A 19291-nucleotide genomic window follows, 5' to 3' on the forward strand; every position below is an offset into this window, starting at 1 on the left:
AAGATGTAATAAAGCAAACATTTTGAAAACATTGTCAAAAATAATCATTTTTTAGTCACGCGAACGATGTAAACAAGTTACGCCCTCTGTTGGCCGCTTGGCGAATGCACGAAATAAACAAGGTTTTCGAAGTAATAAATTGAATATAAAATTACGTTTTTTTAGTAATTTATTATAAATATTATATCAACTTTGTCAATATCAATAAAATACGGATTGTTAAACACCTTTAAAAACTTGATAAATAAAAAAAAAATGAATATGAATTTGGTCTAAAGTGAGACGTTTCGGCCCACAAAGTGGGATGTTTCGGCCCAAAAGTGGGCCGAATCGTCCCACCAAAAGTGGGCCGAATAGTCCCGGGCCGAATCGTCTCAGGGCCGAATCGTCCCTGAACCGCCTACACCAGATGATTCTACCATCTTTTCAGTAGTCAGTCTGTCTGACATTTAAATGTTTAATGTTTCCTAATGTTTTTATTTTATAGTTTACTATTCATTTTTGGTCTGTCAATAGATAATATTAATAACTCTGTTAATATTTAAATAATGTTAATAATTAATCTTGCTTGCACAAGTCGAGGTTTGGAAGGGAGAGGTGGTTGGGGATTTGAAAGGGTTGAAGAAACAAGATGATGGACCTCTATACCAACCACAAAATACTACCAATTCTAAAGCTCTGTCTACACTATCAAATTAGTTTGACAAAAAAAGTATATGTCGAAATATGGCAGTGATATGTCAAAATATGGTAGTGATATGACATCATCATGTCTATATATGGGCACATCACATTTTTCGTCACATAAAGTGTGATAGTGTAGACAGACCTTATATATAAAAATAACATAATATGGGTTACTTCGTTACTTTTCCTTTATTCTGTCTAGCCCTCATCACCTTCATTTACAATTCACTGCACATCCATTCATCCATGAGTCACTTTCAAGAGAGCTCCGCACATAATGAGAATGTTCAAGCACTGAATCACTATACCATTCTAATAGCTTTTAAATGGTTCTTGAATTACCCTTGCCGAAAATAGCATGCCTCAATGATAATGAGTAATTAAAAAGCGGAACTTTCAAGTTAAGTTTAGTGGCATCATTTGTAGAGAGTGGTATCAAATTATTGGAGGTCAAGGCCTGGTCTACACTATCAAACTTTATGTGATGTGCCCATATATGGACATGATGATGTCATATCACTACCATGTTTGAGCATATCACTACCATATTTGAGCACATCACACTTTTTTGTCAAACTAAATTTGATAGATATTGTAGACAGAGATAGCCTGTTTAATGCATAAGATACTATGCATACTGTATATACAATTTACATAAGATTTCCCATTGTGGCCATTTGTATACTACATGTACACATACATTCCCTCTTTAATTATTCTTTTCTTTTTACATTAGCAAAACCTAACCCTAACCTTAGTTATACTGTACTCAATTTAGATTGTACTTGGTTACTTGATTCTGTCCAGACTTATGTATGCCATATAAATATCTGAAAACCTAACTGATAGAGCTCATTTACTGTAAAGGGGTTAAGTTCTGTACACTATCAAACTTTATGCGATAAAAAAAAAATTGATGTGCCCATGGACATGAGGTCATATCAGTACCATATCTAATCATATCACTAACATATTTGGGCACATCACACTCTTTTGTCAAACTAGTTTGATAGTGTAGACAGAGCTTTAGGGACAGACAAACTGTCTCCTTATAGAGATGAAAGTGAAATGATGAAAATTATCACTTTCATGTAGATTGATACATGCAGTTTTTAAACATCAGCAACAAAGAGTATCAATGGCCCTTTATGTAGAGTACATTTTAAACATAGATAATATTTGAGACAAATAGGGGGTTACCATGATGTTCTTACAAAGCCACTGTCAGTGTCATGAACGTCCAGATACCACCTGAATTAGCTCTACTGACATGATGTGACCTAGCGCCAAGAAAAATGATCGTTAGAATGGCGAAAAATTAACATTATCATTAAACTACCAAATGAGTCAACCATGCGAATAGGGCAGGGGTCCCTCAAAATGGCTTCCGTAACCATAAATAATATCTAATATGTAAAATTGGTTGAACATTTTTTTTAGTACGATTGCGTTGGAGTTGACAGTTCTTCTTAATAAGTCTATGGGTATAACACATGACAATCCCATGTGAAAAATAGAATGTTTATTGCTTATTTGCCAATGAGTTACTTGCCTTGAACACTGTATAACAGATTAACATATGTATTGCCTTCAGCAATAGGATGTCTTAAAAGGAAATTTTATATTATTCGAAAAAGAGGGAGTTCAAATTAGGGTAATGTCAATAAATGTCAGATCACATGACATGAGAAATATAGTCGCATTTATTTTATTAGCTTTCTCTGTGTAATGGGTAATTTTTATGTTTCCAATTTGTGAGTATTGGTGATATATCCATTATCCTAAACAGCCGTACGTAGCTGTTTATTTTGCAACAACACTACGCTGGGGAATACGTTATGTTAAACTGTTTTAATATTCTATCTATAGAATAAGGTAGGAATCACAGAAAGCTATTCACAGATTTACAATTGCATTGTCTGCTTGATAGTTCACATGCTTGCTTACCAATTCCACGGTACTGGGTTCAAATCTTTCTCAGATTTTTAATACAAAATGGTCGCTTGCTACATAGTGACAAATTGTACCAATTCTAAGCCCATGGGTTTTCCAGAAAAAACTTATTGAACTCAAAAAAAATTATAAAATCTTTGTACAACAAATTACAATTATTGTATCAATTATTAAATCTCAAATTAAGTACAATACTCATTAGACAACACTTTTAAAAAAATCCCCAAATATCTAATAATCAGTACTATAAATTTTAAATAAATAATGTAAAAAGTATTTTCACTGGGGATATTGGTGCAAAATCATTTGGCAGGGATAATTTACTCACACAGGATAAGTTTTCATGCATTGAATGCATGGAACAATATAGATTTAATAGGCTTCCATACCTATAATAACATAACATAGCCAACATGTAATTACAAGAATGAATACATAATGTACAGCAACCTACATTATCTTTAAGCCTATACATGGCATGTTAACATTAATATGGCAATCACATCTCCAGCATGTGTTTATTCTGAAAATGCACCTTTATCTAAGAGGTCGGACAAGTTAATGCACACATAAGTACTTATTTCAATTTAAGTTTTCTGCGCATAATGAGATTGCAAACTGCAACAATCCAGATACTGAAATCATACTGTAATAGTAGAGCCCTAGCCTAGTATTCAGAAGACACAGGGGTTCTGAAGTTGTCCCCTAAGTAATACTTAATAATAAACATTCGCAATAACACTGAACGGCCGGCCAATAGGCAGTTAAATGTGTGGCGGACCAATTTCAAATAAACAAGTCCGATTGGCCGGTTAAAATTTCAATAAAATCTGACGAAATATCAATATTTTTACTCAATTCATCTCTTCACGATATTTCCTACCTGGACTACTGTAAATATACACAAGGTAGATTGTCTGTACCTCATTAGTTAATTGAAGGCCTTCCTATTATGTAAATTGAGTGGAGGAAGAGTAAAAAATGTAATTTTACTGGTGCTCTTGTCCAGTTTAAAAAAACCATAACAGAGACCACTGATAATACTTTTGCACTCAAAAAATAAAATAATTTATCATAGGAAGTAGTGAAATCAATTATTGATCTTAATTCCTATACAGTCCTTGACGTTGGATCAGCAAATCCATGGATAGAAAACATGGATATTGGACAAGGATACTACGATATTCAAGCTCCCATTCCAGCATATTTATAATCCCAATGAACTTACGATATCCTTTTACACTTGATTCCTGGAAACAGGAACAGTACAGGATGAAACGCAAGACTATCGATAATTTATCTGGTCAAGATTTTTTAACAAGTAAACAATGATGAACCTTTTTCCTGTTCTGTACAGTAGCAATGCTATAACTTCTGAACATATACCTAATAATTATATCATCTATTATTAATAAAGCCATTGTTACCAATTGTTCAACCTTATCAATCAAGTTGCCAACTTGCTTGGTTTCCACACATGCAATGGCATGCAAAACGCAAGGGCTTAGATGCACGGGCTATTGTCAGTTTATCCAGGTAAGCTAGGCACGAAATAGACAAAACATTTTCTTTACATTACTTATCATTGATTTACTTTCAATCTCTGTGTTTAATTATGATTTCAATACAAATGTTATAATATTCAATTTAGTATCCTTTATTGCTTTGTAGGCTAGTTCAGAACTAGGAACTAGATCATGTAAGATAAATACGATTTTAAAAATCTCATTATGAGATGTCTTAAAAGATTTACAAAACATCTCAAATTGTATGTCAGGTGTTGTTACAAATTTACAGTCTGTCATCAGTATTATACTTTCCAATTGCATTGTTATAAAAACAATATAAATCAAACATAAATTATTTTTTATGTTGCTGTAAATACATAATGTTAGTAGGCCTATTAAAACATGATATAAAATAATTACAATACAAGACAACACTGAACAATAAAAATATATGATTTTTTAAAAATTTTTATTCACATACTGTATTAATAAAATCCTTCTTACTTGCAAATTTAGAATTTCATTTAAACTATAAATAATCAAAGATAATATTTTGAACTGTCGTCATGTCAGTAAAAAAAAAAAGATTATATATAATGATTAATATAATATATTATAAGATTTGAGAAATAAATAATTATAAATATAAAACCAACTGAACAAGCTTGCATATTATATTTAAAACATATATTATTTAAGTAGTGTAAGAGTGAGTTGAATAAATCTACCTGTATTAATTCAACATCATTAGTCACGCTATGGTACAGTACATGTGTTTGATGACCGAGCGATCAAGTCATAGCATCCCTCACGGCAACTACTTTTCATTGTTAAATAAGATAAATTTAACCGTTTTTATTAGCATAGATTGAATGATGGTTATTTTATGTGACGATACAAGAAGATACAGATAAAGTCAGAATATAGCGTAATGTGATGGGATTCGAACCATGGATCAAAGGAAACCTATGGTCTTTCACGGTTCAGCACACAACACAATGACTAACAGAAGTTTAGCTGACTGCGCTATGCTTATTTTATATGATGCAAGATAAAGTCACAATATAGCCTAATGAGATGGGATTCGAACCATGGATCAAAGGAAACCTATGGTCTTTCACGGTTCAGCACACAACACAATGACTAACAGAAGTTTAGCTGACTGCACTATGCTTATTTTATATGATGCAAGATACAGTCACAATATAGCCTAATGAGATGGGATTCGAACCATAGATCAAAGGAAACCTATGGTCTTTCACGGTTTAGCGCACAAAACAGTGACTACCACCAGTTTAGCTGACTGCGCTATGCTTATTTTATATGATACAAGATAAAGTCACAATATAGCCTAATGGGATGGGATTCGAACCATGGATCAAAGGAAACCTATGGTCTTTCACGGTTCAGCACACAACACAGTGACTACCACCAGTTTAGCTGACTGCACTATGCTTATTTTATATGATACAAGATAAAGTCACAAGAACTCATTACATAGTCAATAGTATTTTAATGTCCAAATTGACAACAGTAGTGTTTTGACAGCAAAAGGCTGAACACTTTTTAAATTTCAGATTTAAAATGCATTAAACTGTCAAACATGCTGGTTTATTATTCACTTTAACCTTGTACTGTGTGTGTTCCCAATTCAACATACTGACCTCATTCATAAATCAACTATATCCTCAATTACTATAGAATCACACAAAACAATGTATTTTACTCAAAATATTATTAAATAATCTTTTACTCATCCAAAAGTACAATTCTATTCAATGTTAATAATCATGAATTACCAATACATTTATGAATTTGTTAATAATTTAAATTGTAAGGTTAAAATACAGAGATTTTAAGGTGGGACATGCAGGATTAAAATTAAGTTCAAATTTAAGCTGTAAACAAATATTCTGACCTTCGTCAAGAATAACACAGTATTTTTGTCTCTAATTGGCCATGTTTAAAAAATTGTTAAGCACACATTGGTGAGTGGCACTAATGAATAAACATCTTCAAATCTAGTAAGCTGTCCATGAAAACCCAACACCACTAACAGGTTAATTTTTAAAATAATTAAGCCGAATTATCAACATCAGCCCCGGAACTTAAAAGTTTCTAAACACAAAACTGATCTGGATAAACAGAGGCCTATAGTAAAAAAGTACTTTGAGACACAAACTAAAGCTCTGTCTACCATAAACTATCAAACTAATTTGACAAAAAAAAGTGTGATGTGCCCAAATATGGTGGTGATCTGCACCCCCCCCCCCCCCCCCACCCTAAAAACCCTCTTGAACAATGAAGCTATTCAACAAAGAGAATACTTGTATTTGAACACAGAGGATTCATTGCTCTGTATGTAAAGTAAATCATGCTAATTTATATTAAATGACTCTGAGCCAGAATTTATCTCTTATCTTTTAAGTGACAATTATCTGAATACAACTCATTACATAGCAAGGACGGTTCAAGAGTTGGCAATTAAATAAAGATTACACTTCTTGCTAAGTTGGACTTGATGTAGTAATGTTTAAAGGGGCTTGTGGTTCAAAGCCAACTATCGCCGCATTACTTGCATCCGTACCGTAAGCAAGACACTTTACTTATATTTGCCTCTCTCCACCCAGGTGTATACAGTAAAATGGGTACCTGGTTAGATTAAGGAAAAATGTTATTGGGTCCAAATGTGTCCTTTTATTAAAGGTTCTACTCTTGTACTGTTTGATCTTGCTACTGGCAACTCTCAGTCTCAGATAGCATGTGACCCTAAAGCAGGATGATTGAAAGGAAGAGAATAACTGTACACATATTTTTAAATTCCCAGAAACTTTAATATCTTCCCTTTAACTTCTGTTAATAATTCTACAGTGTAGTTACACAATCACATAGGATGAAATTTCTTAGAAAAATATAAATTGATTATTCATTTTAGTATTAAGGATGACACAAGACACATCATTTTTCCTCAACTAAAGACAACAGGCGACCAAAACTTGGGCTTCGATATGAATTCATATGGATAAACACTTCACCACCATCTCCGTGTGTTCTTCACTAGAGTATAATGCAGATCATTATATGAATATCAAATAGATTGAAAACCAAAAAGGGCTTAACAGGAAATAGTATAAATATTATATCTAAATATAATCTTGAACAGCTGATAGAGTTTGGTGAATAATATTCTAGCATACCTTGCATAATTATGTCTCATCATAGTCTCATTAATAATTATCAAAGACAACTCACTCAAACAGATGCATGGTCTTTATATCAGTCTCATGTAGTAAGTTTAAATATTGAATTTCACACACACAATCTAGTACAATACATATTCTTGCATATTATTATCTTTCTTCTATCTTTCGGAACTTTCTTACCAAATTCCTAAATATTTGACAATCAAGAACTACAAACATGCATTGTCAGGAAGACACATAAAATCTAGTACAGCTAAAACTTAAGTTGGAATACTGCATGCTGTACACATACACTAATCTATCATCTTATTGTATTCAAAGTACTGGTATGCTATCACTAATAGACTGAATAATATTAACTTAATGTTTCAGATTTGTACCGGTATGGGAATTCTTTATGGAGGACCCCAATGGAAATAATTTTTTTTATATTCAACTTTCTTGGGTTATCCTCAATTCATTCAGTAAATATTGTTTAGTTTTTATATTGAATAAACTGAAAATGAAATAAATGAAAATGAAATAACTACAATATTTTAGAAAATTTGCTTAAATTTAGCCACTCAGTTTAATGGGATCACCAACAATTTATCAAAATTACAGTAGTTGACTGTGGACTACAAATTATTTATTTATGGCACCTACTTACAGTATACCAGGTCTGTACATAGATACTACCATTTACATGTATTTTACATTTACATACTATGTACTATGCCACCTACCCATACCAGATAGCTATTGAAGCATAAACAGTACTTAAGAGCTGTTAGATATTTTCACTTTGTTCTTTAATGTATGTAAGACTACCGGATTTGAAGCTTATGTTCTAATTATTTGATGTAATAATGTTTAATTACTTGACAAGTGAGCTATTAAATAAGGTCATTCAAGTTCACAAAATATGTTTCTTCTTTTATTTCTAACAATTACATAACAGATGGAATCAGTGAAGCATGACCTACAATAAGGAAGATGTAAACATTTTTAAATTTTTCTTGAAATTGCATTATTAATAATAATAATATCGATAAACTTTATATATATACATGTGTATTATACAATGATGTTATGGTAAACAAAATTTAAAGCATATTATAGACATACCCATCCTCCTCCAATTGTCCCTCTTCCCCAAACCCTCTCAGTTGACATCTCATTCATTCATTCTTTATTTAGCCTTCAAAATCGAAATACATTTAAACATATGTAACAAAAACAAGACAAACGGTCCCTCCTCCCCAAACCTTCTCTCTACGGTCCCTCCTCCTCAAACCCCCCTCTACGGTCCCTTCTCCCAAAGCCCTCTCTCTACGGTCTCTCCTCTCCAAACCCTCTCTCTACGGTCCCTCCTCCCCAAACCCTCCTTCTTCTCCAAACCTTTCCTTCATATTTCCTGAAAGTCTGAAACATAATGTTTTTAAACATTACTGTACTATATTCATATCAGCAATACATCATTTACATCCAGGAAGTTAAAATAGAATATAGGATAGTAGGTCTATGATTAATTAAGTGTTGAACATTGCAAAACCATGGAAATAGAATTACAATGTAAATTTCTACTTTTCGAATTATATCTCACTTTTCAAAGAGAAAGGGTTTATCCAGGTAAGCTAGGCACGAAATAGACGTACAATGAAGTATCCTGGAAAACATGAAACTATTGGTTTAATATTTTAAATATTATATAAATTTAATTTGGTTGCAAATCTATGATTAAACAATTATTTAATTATATATAGCATACATTTTCATAATTTTCATCAAGTATTTATGAAATTTATAATGATCAGTTCAATTTGTTTTCAATTATAGCAACTAGATTCACATTCCTGTAGTACTAAAATTTGTATGTTTCATTTATTCATCGTTTGATCCAGGGATTTATATGCAATTATCATAAGAACTGACGTTGCTAGATATGCATAGTAGTAGGCCTAATTATTTAATTACTAATGTTGGAGAATATGAGAAATTGGATATAAATATATATTATTTTTTTTAATTATTGTGAAATGTAAAAGAGAAAAACTTCTTTTCTCTGGCAGATTTAAAATGTACCCACTTCTGTTATCACAATTAAGGCTGTACCAACCCTAGCCAATAAGAAGATACTTACATACATTTTGTATGGATATAACTGGAGGAGGAGGAGGGGGGGGGGGGGGTTTCTAAGAATATTAATAGTTTAATATAAATCAAAGAGTAGACTCATATTAAATTTCATCTAGCTTTCAAACAGGGGAAGCACCCTTCTAGCAGCACAGGCCTCTCCCTTACCCTTTCCCACCCCTCTTTTGATGTCTTCAAACAACCTTTAAGGTCTTCCGCCTTTATCATATGTTTTCTTTAAAAGTTAATTCTAAGTTCTAACCATCTTTTACTATTTAGTATTACCTTACATCATACATATTGCGAACATGAATGCTAGTTGATCATACCCAGTACCGCTTTGATCGTGCGAATGCGATCATTCGGGAAACCACCTCACGATCTTTGAGTATTACCCTACATGTTTACATAATTTAAATGATGACTCATACCACTTTAACAATTCACTTTACAAAAGAGCAATTAGTGTTATTTCAAGTTCACGAGAGATTGAGCATAATCAGAGGAATTTACCTAACACCCATTGACAAAAACCATCACGGTAACAGGACTACCACGAAAAATGGTGAAATTCTAATAAGACGTAATTAGGGAACTGAAGCGGTAATGATTGCTTTACAATACTGGATAGTATCAATGTGTACAATATTACGTTTCAAACATCAACATCAGGTAGAGTTCCAGCTGCAGACTTGTCAAAAACACTTACACAGTACTACTTAATGAATGCAACATGTTTTTTTTTTCATCTGTCAATAGATTGTTATATTTTGTGCATGAGAATGTTTTCATAATTTCTAAGTTCAGAATATATTTATAATCTTACAGTTTTCAACCATGACCATGGTCTATTTTGGCATTCTTCACAGGCCTACCTTAGCTACTACAAGGCCTACCTCTTTCTTTTAATATATGTTTATATGAATTTATTTTTATAACTATCTTTTCTATATCATTTTTTTTGTAATCATCTTCAATGATCAAATTGCTTTAATTACACTTTATTGCTTTAAAGTCACAGCCAGAGGGCATTATGGGTACTATGAAGGATAACTAACAACCTAAAACTCTTCCACAAATTTCAACTAAGAAATATCAACAAAAATCACATTTAAAACGGAAGTTAGATTGTACCTAAACATTTATCTTAATAATTCAGCTTTTTATTCCTATGGATGGTTCATAATTTTATGGATATTGGGTAAATATAAAGAGTACACATTTAATTTAAAGATTAATTCTAGGCCCTATCCTTGTATGGTATGGTGGTACCACCGGTTGAATCACCCGGTCCTCCCCTCTCTCTCTCACCACAACAAAAAAAAGTGATCATCACCGCACAGTCCTAAACACAGTTTACATTACTTACTTACCGAACACATGCATCCAACTTTCAAGTGTCGTATTTGTTTCCTCCATATTATCATTCACTTATTGCAATTTATTACACCTTTAAAATTATCCATTTGGTAATGTATCCGAAAATTATGGTAGAAGAATACTGAAGCCTCCTATGCGGAATTCCTGCTGTCTGCTCAACATACTTATTTTACAATTCGCGCTTGACTGGGTTTGCCATATTTTTTAAAGAATAAGTTTGTGCTCGTAGATGGCGCTATCCAGATTCTTTTTACTCTCTTTTTGTGATCTTGTTTGTAAAATTACTGATCAGAAAAATATAGTATATAAAACAAATAATGAATGTTTATTAATAATTGACTGGTTAGAATGTTTGGAAAAGGTATGTTGTGTTAACTGTCATTAGGTAGAGTTCCATATATTGTTTTTTACTTTATTTTTATTCGACTGTAACATTTACAAAATAATATATATACCTATTTTAATATTAAAATTTCCGTTGTTTTCATGTAATTTTATTTGAAATTACACAAATGTTAAAATTGTAATATTTTTATATTAGTATTGATATTCTTTTCCCGCCATTAAATATCCAGGTACCAAAAAAAAGTAATGATGACGTAATCTAAAATCCTGTATGACGTAGTGTACGCGGTGTCTAGTCTATGTTATTGTTTTGATGTTACTAGGGAAACAGTCATTCAACCGAGACGTACGTGGCAACAAAAAGAAGAAGCAGAGATTTTGAGATTGTTGATCGAACTTTGATTGATGAATAATATTGAAAAAAGCAAGTAAATTAATGTTTATTTATATGTAATAAGCAAATAAGAAGCATTATATCGCAGACTGACTGAGCAGCTTAGCTAGTGTGGTTAGCCTAGTAGGCCTAGCCTAGAAGTATTAGCCTAGTTAGGATTATCAAGTTTGTACTAAGTAAGTAGGCTAAACTAAGGCCTAAACTAGCCTACTAAAATAGTACTAGGCCTAGTCTAAAGGTAGAGGCTAGACAGAGAGGAGGAGAAAGAGAGTAGAGTAGACTCCATTATGCACGACTGGGCCTATCCTACTACTACTAACTATCATAGGCCTATGCTAGATAGATAGTTTCGCCCCATTTTTGGTAAAATGTTCTAGGCCTATGCTATGCCTATTTCTGCTAGGTCTGCCTCTCTGAGGAGGCTATAGTATAATTAACTTAAGTAGTGAGTTGTTTTGTCATACAATTAATTAGTTACTGCAACATGCATGCACTAACAAATTAAGTTTAAATACATTTATTTTGTTATTCAACCCAATTAATAATAATAATGATAATAATTAATATTTCATATATTGCAGGTTAGCTTTTATCATGAAAGATGACAAGAACAACAAATTGAGATTTAATTATTTTGAACTGGTCTGATGTGACAATGTTTTTGTAAAAACGCAAAATACAAAAAATGTTGTCACTTCCCGATAGACATCTGATTTCATCCTGGGTGTTTGAGCAGCAGAAACCACTTCGACTTAGTGCGTTATTGAAGAAGGAACGAAATGAAGGATTCCTACGCCAAGCCGAAGCCGAGGGTTACATTGTCTCACCAAACCGGCAGTATCTAGAGAGCAGGTACTGTCCATTGAAGGGCGATAGTCTTGCAAATCTCCAAGTGATCAAATTGGTAGGGGTACACCTACGAGATGTGGGTCAGATTCACCTTTGTGAGAGGCTTACAATTTGCAGTCTGGCAAATAATTACATCACAGCAATTGATTGCCTCGCTTACTGCAAAGCTCTCATTAAACTTGATGTTCATAGCAACCAGGTAAATAACTGTTTTTTGTGATTGTGATAACGTTAGTTAAGTTATGATTATAAAGAGGAAAAGATAATATAACTTTATTTTGTCCACAAAATAATTTGAAATAATGGTGCTTGTCTCATTAACGGAAAAACAAGTATAAAAAAAATTCTATCCTAAAGTTCAATCAATATCAAGAAAAAAGTCAAATCATCGTCAAAATAGAAAAATAAATTATCTACAATAATGATAGGTCATTCTTATATAGTACATTATAAGCAAGCTCTTTTTTTTTTTCAATTAATGAAAAACTTGTTTAAAAGGGAAAGACTTCAACTGGGTCTTGAAAGAGTAGTACACTGATTGAAATAATGAAATGATAGTTAAATATGATAATAGTAATCGTGAATGTCATCTCAGGAAATAGATTGATTGATAAAATGATGACATTAACAATATTGTAACTGAAAATCACAATATGCATTTTCTTCCCTGCAGATAACAACATTGCCAAAACCAGATTTCTGGCACTCACTCTCCTCACTAAAGGTCCTCTATCTGCATAATAACAGCATTAGTAGACTGGACTGCGTACATAATATTGGGGCTGCTCAGAAGTTAGAGTTGCTTACGTTGTATGATACGCCAATCAGTCTTAAGAAAAGTTATCGACATCATGTTGTCAACAGGTAATGAATATTCATGATTTTTCACGTTTTATAACAATTTAAATAGTTGTTTACAATGTTATGTTTGAAAATTTCAGGTGTGCAACAAATTGCACTCCTCAACACATTCAGGTGTGCTATAGGTGTGATATATTATGTATCTTTATGTGTAAAAGTTTACCAAATTTAAGTGTGCTGTAAATGGTACATCTCAAGACATGGGTTTCTCTACAATACAAAGCTTGTATATATAAACATATGAATTATTTTTACTTATATTATCATTTTTTTGATAAATATTTTACTTGTGTTGTAGTATTTGGAGTCTTCGTGCTTTAGATTATCATGTGATATCAGATGAAGAAATAATTGAAGATGCAATTTTTGGAGGGAACTTTCAGACGATGCATGTAAACTTTAAGTACAACCCAATGCTACCACTTCCAATGGTAAGTCTCTGTCTACACTATCAAAGTTTATGTGACAAAAAAATGTGATGTGCCCATATATGGACATTCTCTGTACTGTAGATCTACATGGCAAACTGTAATATAGTGTCAAATATGTATCGCATATGACACCTTTACTATGTATGGTCTACGATACAGGTGTCACATTTGATACATATGTGACACAGAATGATACTAGACAAATTATAGATGCACGACGATATACATCCGCTGTACGAATAATATAGAGAATCATCAATAAATATTACAAAAGACAGTATATGGGAAAAAAATAAGTTAAGAACCTACATTACGAAATATCTTTTAGAAGCCAACATTGACAGATGAACTCAACAACATTAAACAAGTGTTGAGACACGTGTCCTTGATTCAGGCCAAGTACAGCCCTGTCCTCATCATTCAGAAGTTTATTCGTGGAATCATTGCAAGACGCAGTTTCAAAAAAGTTTCTGACAACCGTGTATGGTAAGAAGTTATAACATTTTCACTTCTTCCACATAGCTTTTCTCATAACAATTCATTTTGAATGAAAATTCATTTTGAATGAAAATTCATTTTTGAAAGTTAATTTTTTTTTTAAAGTCCATCTCAAAATGAAGTCCATCTTTAAAAAAAGCCTATTTAAAAAAGAGAAGCCCAGGCTTAATTCGAAGGATTTTTTGCTATAAAGCAACCATTCTTTTTCACAATGCACCACAAGCTAAGACTACAGTACATATCTATCAAGTCAAAAAATCATTCTGCACACCCTCAGAATGACTGTACTGGATTCAAAACTTGAACATTGTTGCTTGCCATGTTACGAAAAACACTAGGTTATTGTTAAAGCTCTGTCTACTCTATCAAACTAGTTTGACAAAAAAAGTGTGATGTAGTGATATGCCCACATGGTAGTGATATGACATAATCATGTCCATATATGGGCACATCACATTTTTTTGTCACATAAAGTTTGATAGTGTAGACAGAGCTTTATATAGGAAATGTACATTTGCATCGTTATGTTTTCTGTCAATAGGGGTGCTGTTTGTATTCAGCGATGCTGGAGAAAATACAAAGGCCTCAAATGGGTGGCACCTCCAATAAGGATCACCTCACCAACAAAACAGAGACCCACCAGCACCAGTAAACCTCCAAGCAGAGAGATTGAGGTGAAAGTGCCAACCAATCCTCCTTCAGAGGCCACTGCACCTGAAAGCCTTGGTATTGATTATGACACGTATCTGGTGAACAGAAGACCGGGTTCAATTGATTCAACGTTGGTTCCTTCTGGTGATGATTCTTCAGTGGGCCACAGAGACGGAGAAGTCATTCAACAAGAGGTTTGCTATGTTCTTATTGTTCAAATATCAGTTTCACTTCTTCGCCTTTTCAATTCAAATCTCTCCTGAAAACTCGCCTATTTCAATAGTTATTCTTTTCATTTTGCGCTGTGAGACTCCGGTAAAGAGCGATTTATACATGTTTGATATTATTATTAAAATGCATACAATCATTAAATCCATAAGTAGCCCTCCACAACCACCCTAATAAAAGTTTCCAATAGGTTCATTGTGGAGTTTTTTTTTAATTTAGTTTTGGTTTGTTTTATTGTCTGTTGACTCTTGTTTTGTTTCATGAAACAAAGAAGTGAAAAATAAATTTTTAACAATTTCTGGACCCTCTGTCTACTCTATAATACTGACTGATCTTTTTATTTTGTTACATAAAAAAAGAAATGGAGAAATAAATGTATTACTGTAAATGAATAGTCAATAGTTATTTTTAATTTATCAATTTTCTGGACCCTCTCCTATGTTGTTGACTTTGAAATAGTAAAATAATACTGACTGATTTTGTTTCTCTTTCTTTCAGTTGAATGTTCAGGCAACAGTATCTCCCACTCACAGGAAAAGGAAAAACATACTAATTGACCTCACAAAACTTCAAGAAAACTCACAGTTCACATTGGACAACCCTCTCGACGGCATTGTCATGGAAACAAACGTACCAGACGAGACCCAAATTGAGATATTATCAAAATTAACACTTGCCACCAATGCCACCATGATACCTCCTCGCAAGTTGGAGAAAAACAAAGAAACTAAACGAAAGGTGTTTAAAACCGTTAAACAGATGCTAGGGCCATTATCAGATACTGATCTACTACGAGATCGCCAGTTTTCGCCCATGTTTTCCGACAGTGAAGAAGATGAAGAACCATGTATAAAATTCCAGTTATCGGGAATGAAATCAGCAATAGTAGATGTCGACAAATATCAAGAGCTTTTGGAGTCAAGAAGAGAAGCTGGCAGAGATGTACGCGAAGCTAACAAAACGTTTATAGAAAATAAATGCACAATACCAAAAAAGAAATTGCGAAGAAAACCAATGACAGCTGATCAAAGGTTGTTTGCGCGTGTACAAGGTACGATGGGGATGTCTTGCTTGCGTGCTGTTCAGCAAGCCTACAAAGATAGAACTCGTATGGAAAAAGCCAATGCGCGAATGGACTACGTGATAGGTTTGAGAGAACAGCGCGAGGAAGGTAAACTTCGCGCTAAAACAATTCTTGAAGAAAAAAGGCAACAAGCAATTCAAAAGAATGATAAAGACCAAGCAGATATGGCTAAGCAAAGAGAACAACAGCTTTTACAAGAGAAAAAAGCGTTGAAGAAAAGAAAAGCTGTCTTGACACGTTCACAAAGTTTTACGCATAAATTAAAATCTGATAGGATGTTTTCAGTGGAGTTCAACGGACAACATACATCAATTTCAAATGCATTGCTGCAACATGATAAGACAGCCAAGAGGGAAGAAGATCTACAAAATGTACAAGACTTTACTGAAGCCGAAAAAGAACGGCATCGCCATCAATCCGAGTTAGTCCAGCGATACCTTGAGCATCGTAAACTTATGCGACAAGCGCAGGTTGTGGTTGAGAAGGCAACATTGGACACAAAGATGCTGCAAGCAGCCAATGAGAGGCTTTCAGAAGCACGGAATAAGGTTACATACCAGAATCAAAGAAAGAAGAATGTTCAAACCTTTTATCCACTGCCAAAGACGGCAACAGATCCAGTCTTACCACCAGTAAGACAAGAAGGTAAACCAGATAGATGGAACACAGTAATTGATATGTTTGACGGACATGTGGGAACCCATCCTACCACAGTACACAGTTAAAATACATGTGTGAACTCATCCTATATTACATTAAGTCTTCAAGTATTTTATTCATTATTTATTTACAGCTGCATGTTGTTTGTATAAGCGCAATAAAAGTATAATAAAAATACAGTATTAACTTGTAGTATAGAAAAGGAATTTTAATATGAAAAATGTTGAATAACACATCTAGTTTTAATTGGTGATCATGTTGAGCATTCAAATACTAACTAACATTAATGTCTTTTTAACAATGTTTTATAATGTAGTTTTAATAGCTACATACAATTGGTGATCATGTTGAGAACATTCAAATATTAACATTAATGTTTTTTAAACATGTTTTATAATGTACATATATAACATTTTACCTTGGAGGTGCTACTGGAATAATAAAGACAAAAAAGCAATACAATAATTATTAATATTTGTCTATTTTTAATATCAACTGTTATTTTGAGATGATGCAATTTTCTTAATTTGACAGAAGGGTCTACTGAATGATTTCAGATAAAATAAAACAAGAGTAAGTAACACATATTGAGAATTCAACGATTCATGAATATGCATGACTTCCTTTGGCATGGTTGACATGCATGTCACGCAAAGAGTTCTATATTTTTTAATTCTAAATTTGATGTGTTCTGCCTCTTCATTTGTATTTACAGGTCTAAGTAAAGATTTGTCATTCAAACAATTGGCATATAAATTAACAAAACAATCATTATTCATAATACAGTATAAACAATCACTATAAATTAATAAAACAATTGCTGCTCTTTTTGAATAGTTACCGATAATATAACTAAAACAATATACCAGCTAGAACATTTTGTACTTACCTGTTTACTTAATTTTATTTGAAATTCAACAATTGTTGTAATTTTATTTGAATAACTATCCACAAAATAACATTTTATGAATGTAATTCTTATATGAATCTTATGTTGTGGAAATGCATCCTTTTCAATTCCATTTGTATTTCATTTCTATTTCTTTTTTTCATACATTAATACTTGGACTATCAGAAATAATAATGATTCACTCTCCAATGGTCTTTTCCAATTCTGTTCGCTTTGCTTTGCCTTTTAGAATTGCTAACTTAAATAATTTGCAATAAAGCTTAATAGCAGAGGGGGAATCGTCATTTCCTGGAACAGGATACGTGATAAGATTCGGGTTACAATTAGTGTCCACGATGCCAATTGTTGGGATGTTCATCTTCGCAGCATCCTTCACTGCAAGGTGTTGATTCAAAACGTCGTTTAACATGTTTGTAAATATTAATAAATCAGGAAGACGCGTACCAGGTCCGGTTTGAACTTGTGCATTTGTGAAACACCCTCCCTGCCATTTTCTTGTCTGGGCAAACTCTCCGCATTCTTTTGCTGTTTTTTCCGTAAGATTAACATGTTGTGGTGTGCGATTCACAAACAAAATGATTCCTTTACGGTACGCAATATGTGCTGCGAAATTAAGTGCAAGCTGTAGACGAGGAACTGTTTTTTCTAAGTCAATAATGCACTGTTCACGTCGAATGCCAAACAGGTAGGGCTTCATGTTTAGGTCTAGCAGTCCCTCTTTATGTCCTAAGTGGACGTTTGCATCAAATAATGTTTGAAGATTAAACAGTTTTTTAACACCAAAGAAATCATTGAAATCCAGAGGATTTATTACTTTTGTCTCGACACGGGGCTGTCTAACACATTCTTCTGTGAAAAAATGTCAAAAGTGTGAAATTCATAAACTGAAACAAAAAGTTAATATTAAATGATTTTTACAAACTCTCTTGAGTGAAAGAATGATGTTCTCTATTCTATACCTGTGTTCAGCAGTCTTGCTTGTTTTTCTATTTCTAAATTTTGTTCAGATGTTGTATCTTGACCTTGTGAAATCCATTTCTTCTGACAAACAGTCACACATTTTGCTCTTTGCAAAATTAGACCGCCTGTAATCAAAACAACATTACAATCAAAAGTGGACCGAATCGTCCTAGGCTTGATCGATCCTCGGACCGAATCGTTCTTCCTAGCTGAGTAATCCCGGATTCCTCGCGTCTACAGCCTAAGGCTAAGTTAGTAATATGCCTAGCTACCTAGTGAGAGTTTTTTCCTATCTTTTCGAACATGGTTCAGGCTATTGAACAACATTGCATTTATAAACATTAATCCTTATCCACATGATTTATAAATGAAATAATTTACCTCTATAAAAACCAAAAACTCGTCCAAATTTTAGAAGCCCCATCTAGAAAATAACAACCACATGTACTTTTCAAAAAATCGATCATGTGTTTCCGCTCGAGAGTTTACGCACAACATGCAATCAGAGCCATATATATGGCTCTGCATGCAATGAAAGGAAAGCGCCCTCTTTGTAAATGAAAAAACACAACAA

The 19291-nt window shown here is 33.1% G+C and overlaps 3 protein-coding genes across 5 annotated transcripts in view; 1 reads left to right on the forward strand and 2 right to left on the reverse strand.

Annotated features, from left to right (window-relative positions):
* Nucleotides 1-10963, reverse strand: part of LOC144837227 (uncharacterized) — a 122600-nt gene extending 111637 nt beyond the window's left edge. For both annotated transcript variants that reach the window (XM_078692250.1, XM_078692249.1), the window contains exon 1: nt 10840-10963. In XM_078692250.1, the coding sequence (XP_078548376.1) occupies nt 10840-10885 (46 nt within the window). In that variant the 5' untranslated portion in view covers nt 10886-10963. The remainder of the gene's footprint in view (nt 1-10839) is intronic.
* A 576-nt stretch (nt 10964-11539) lies between these two features.
* LOC144837328 (uncharacterized) lies at nt 11540-17024 on the forward strand. Its single transcript, XM_078692379.1, has 7 exons — nt 11540-11615; nt 12167-12633; nt 13108-13298; nt 13594-13726; nt 14055-14212; nt 14766-15069; nt 15602-17024. The coding sequence occupies exons 2-7, from the start codon at nt 12271-12273 to the stop codon at nt 16910-16912; spliced, it is 2460 nt and encodes an 819-aa protein (XP_078548505.1). The 5' UTR covers nt 11540-11615; nt 12167-12270; the 3' UTR covers nt 16913-17024.
* An 11-nt stretch (nt 17025-17035) lies between these two features.
* LOC144837329 (small ribosomal subunit protein uS2m-like) lies at nt 17036-19224 on the reverse strand. 2 transcript variants are annotated; one of them, XM_078692382.1, is made up of 3 exons: nt 19099-19224; nt 18717-18842; nt 17036-18603 (listed from the first exon to the last, which is right to left on the reverse strand). In XM_078692382.1, the coding sequence occupies exons 1-3, from the start codon at nt 19139-19141 to the stop codon at nt 17936-17938; spliced, it is 837 nt and encodes a 278-aa protein (XP_078548508.1). In that variant the 5' UTR covers nt 19142-19224; the 3' UTR covers nt 17036-17935. The 2 variants fall into 2 exon arrangements, with proteins under 2 accessions (XP_078548508.1, XP_078548506.1); XM_078692380.1 differs by having other exon boundaries at nt 17036-18606.
* Between the last annotated feature and the right edge of the window lie 67 nt (nt 19225-19291).

Source organism: Antedon bifida, chromosome 3 (assembly GCF_963402885.1).
Source record: "Antedon bifida chromosome 3, ecAntBifi1.1, whole genome shotgun sequence".
Lineage (NCBI taxonomy): Eukaryota > Metazoa > Echinodermata > Crinoidea > Comatulida > Antedonidae > Antedon > Antedon bifida.

Bases quoted from the DNA above. Each gene is read 5' to 3' on its own strand.
- LOC144837329 (XM_078692380.1), bottom strand. From the start codon at position 19,141: ATGGGGCTTCTAAAATTTGGACGAGTTTTTGGTTTTTATAGAG. The intron at 18,843-19,098 runs GTAAATTATTTC...TTTTGATTACAG, and splicing joins AGTTTTTGGTTTTTATAGAG to GCGGTCTAATTTTGCAAAGA. The intron at 18,607-18,716 runs GTATAGAATAGA...ATTTTTTCACAG, and splicing joins AGCAAGACTGCTGAACACAG to AAGAATGTGTTAGACAGCCC.
- LOC144837328 (XM_078692379.1), top strand. From the start codon at position 12,271: ATGTTGTCACTTCCCGATAGACATCTGATTTCATCCTGGGTGTTTGAG. The intron at 13,727-14,054 runs GTAAGTCTCTGT...AATATCTTTTAG, and splicing joins CAATGCTACCACTTCCAATG to AAGCCAACATTGACAGATGA. The intron at 15,070-15,601 runs GTTTGCTATGTT...TCTTTCTTTCAG, and splicing joins GAGAAGTCATTCAACAAGAG to TTGAATGTTCAGGCAACAGT.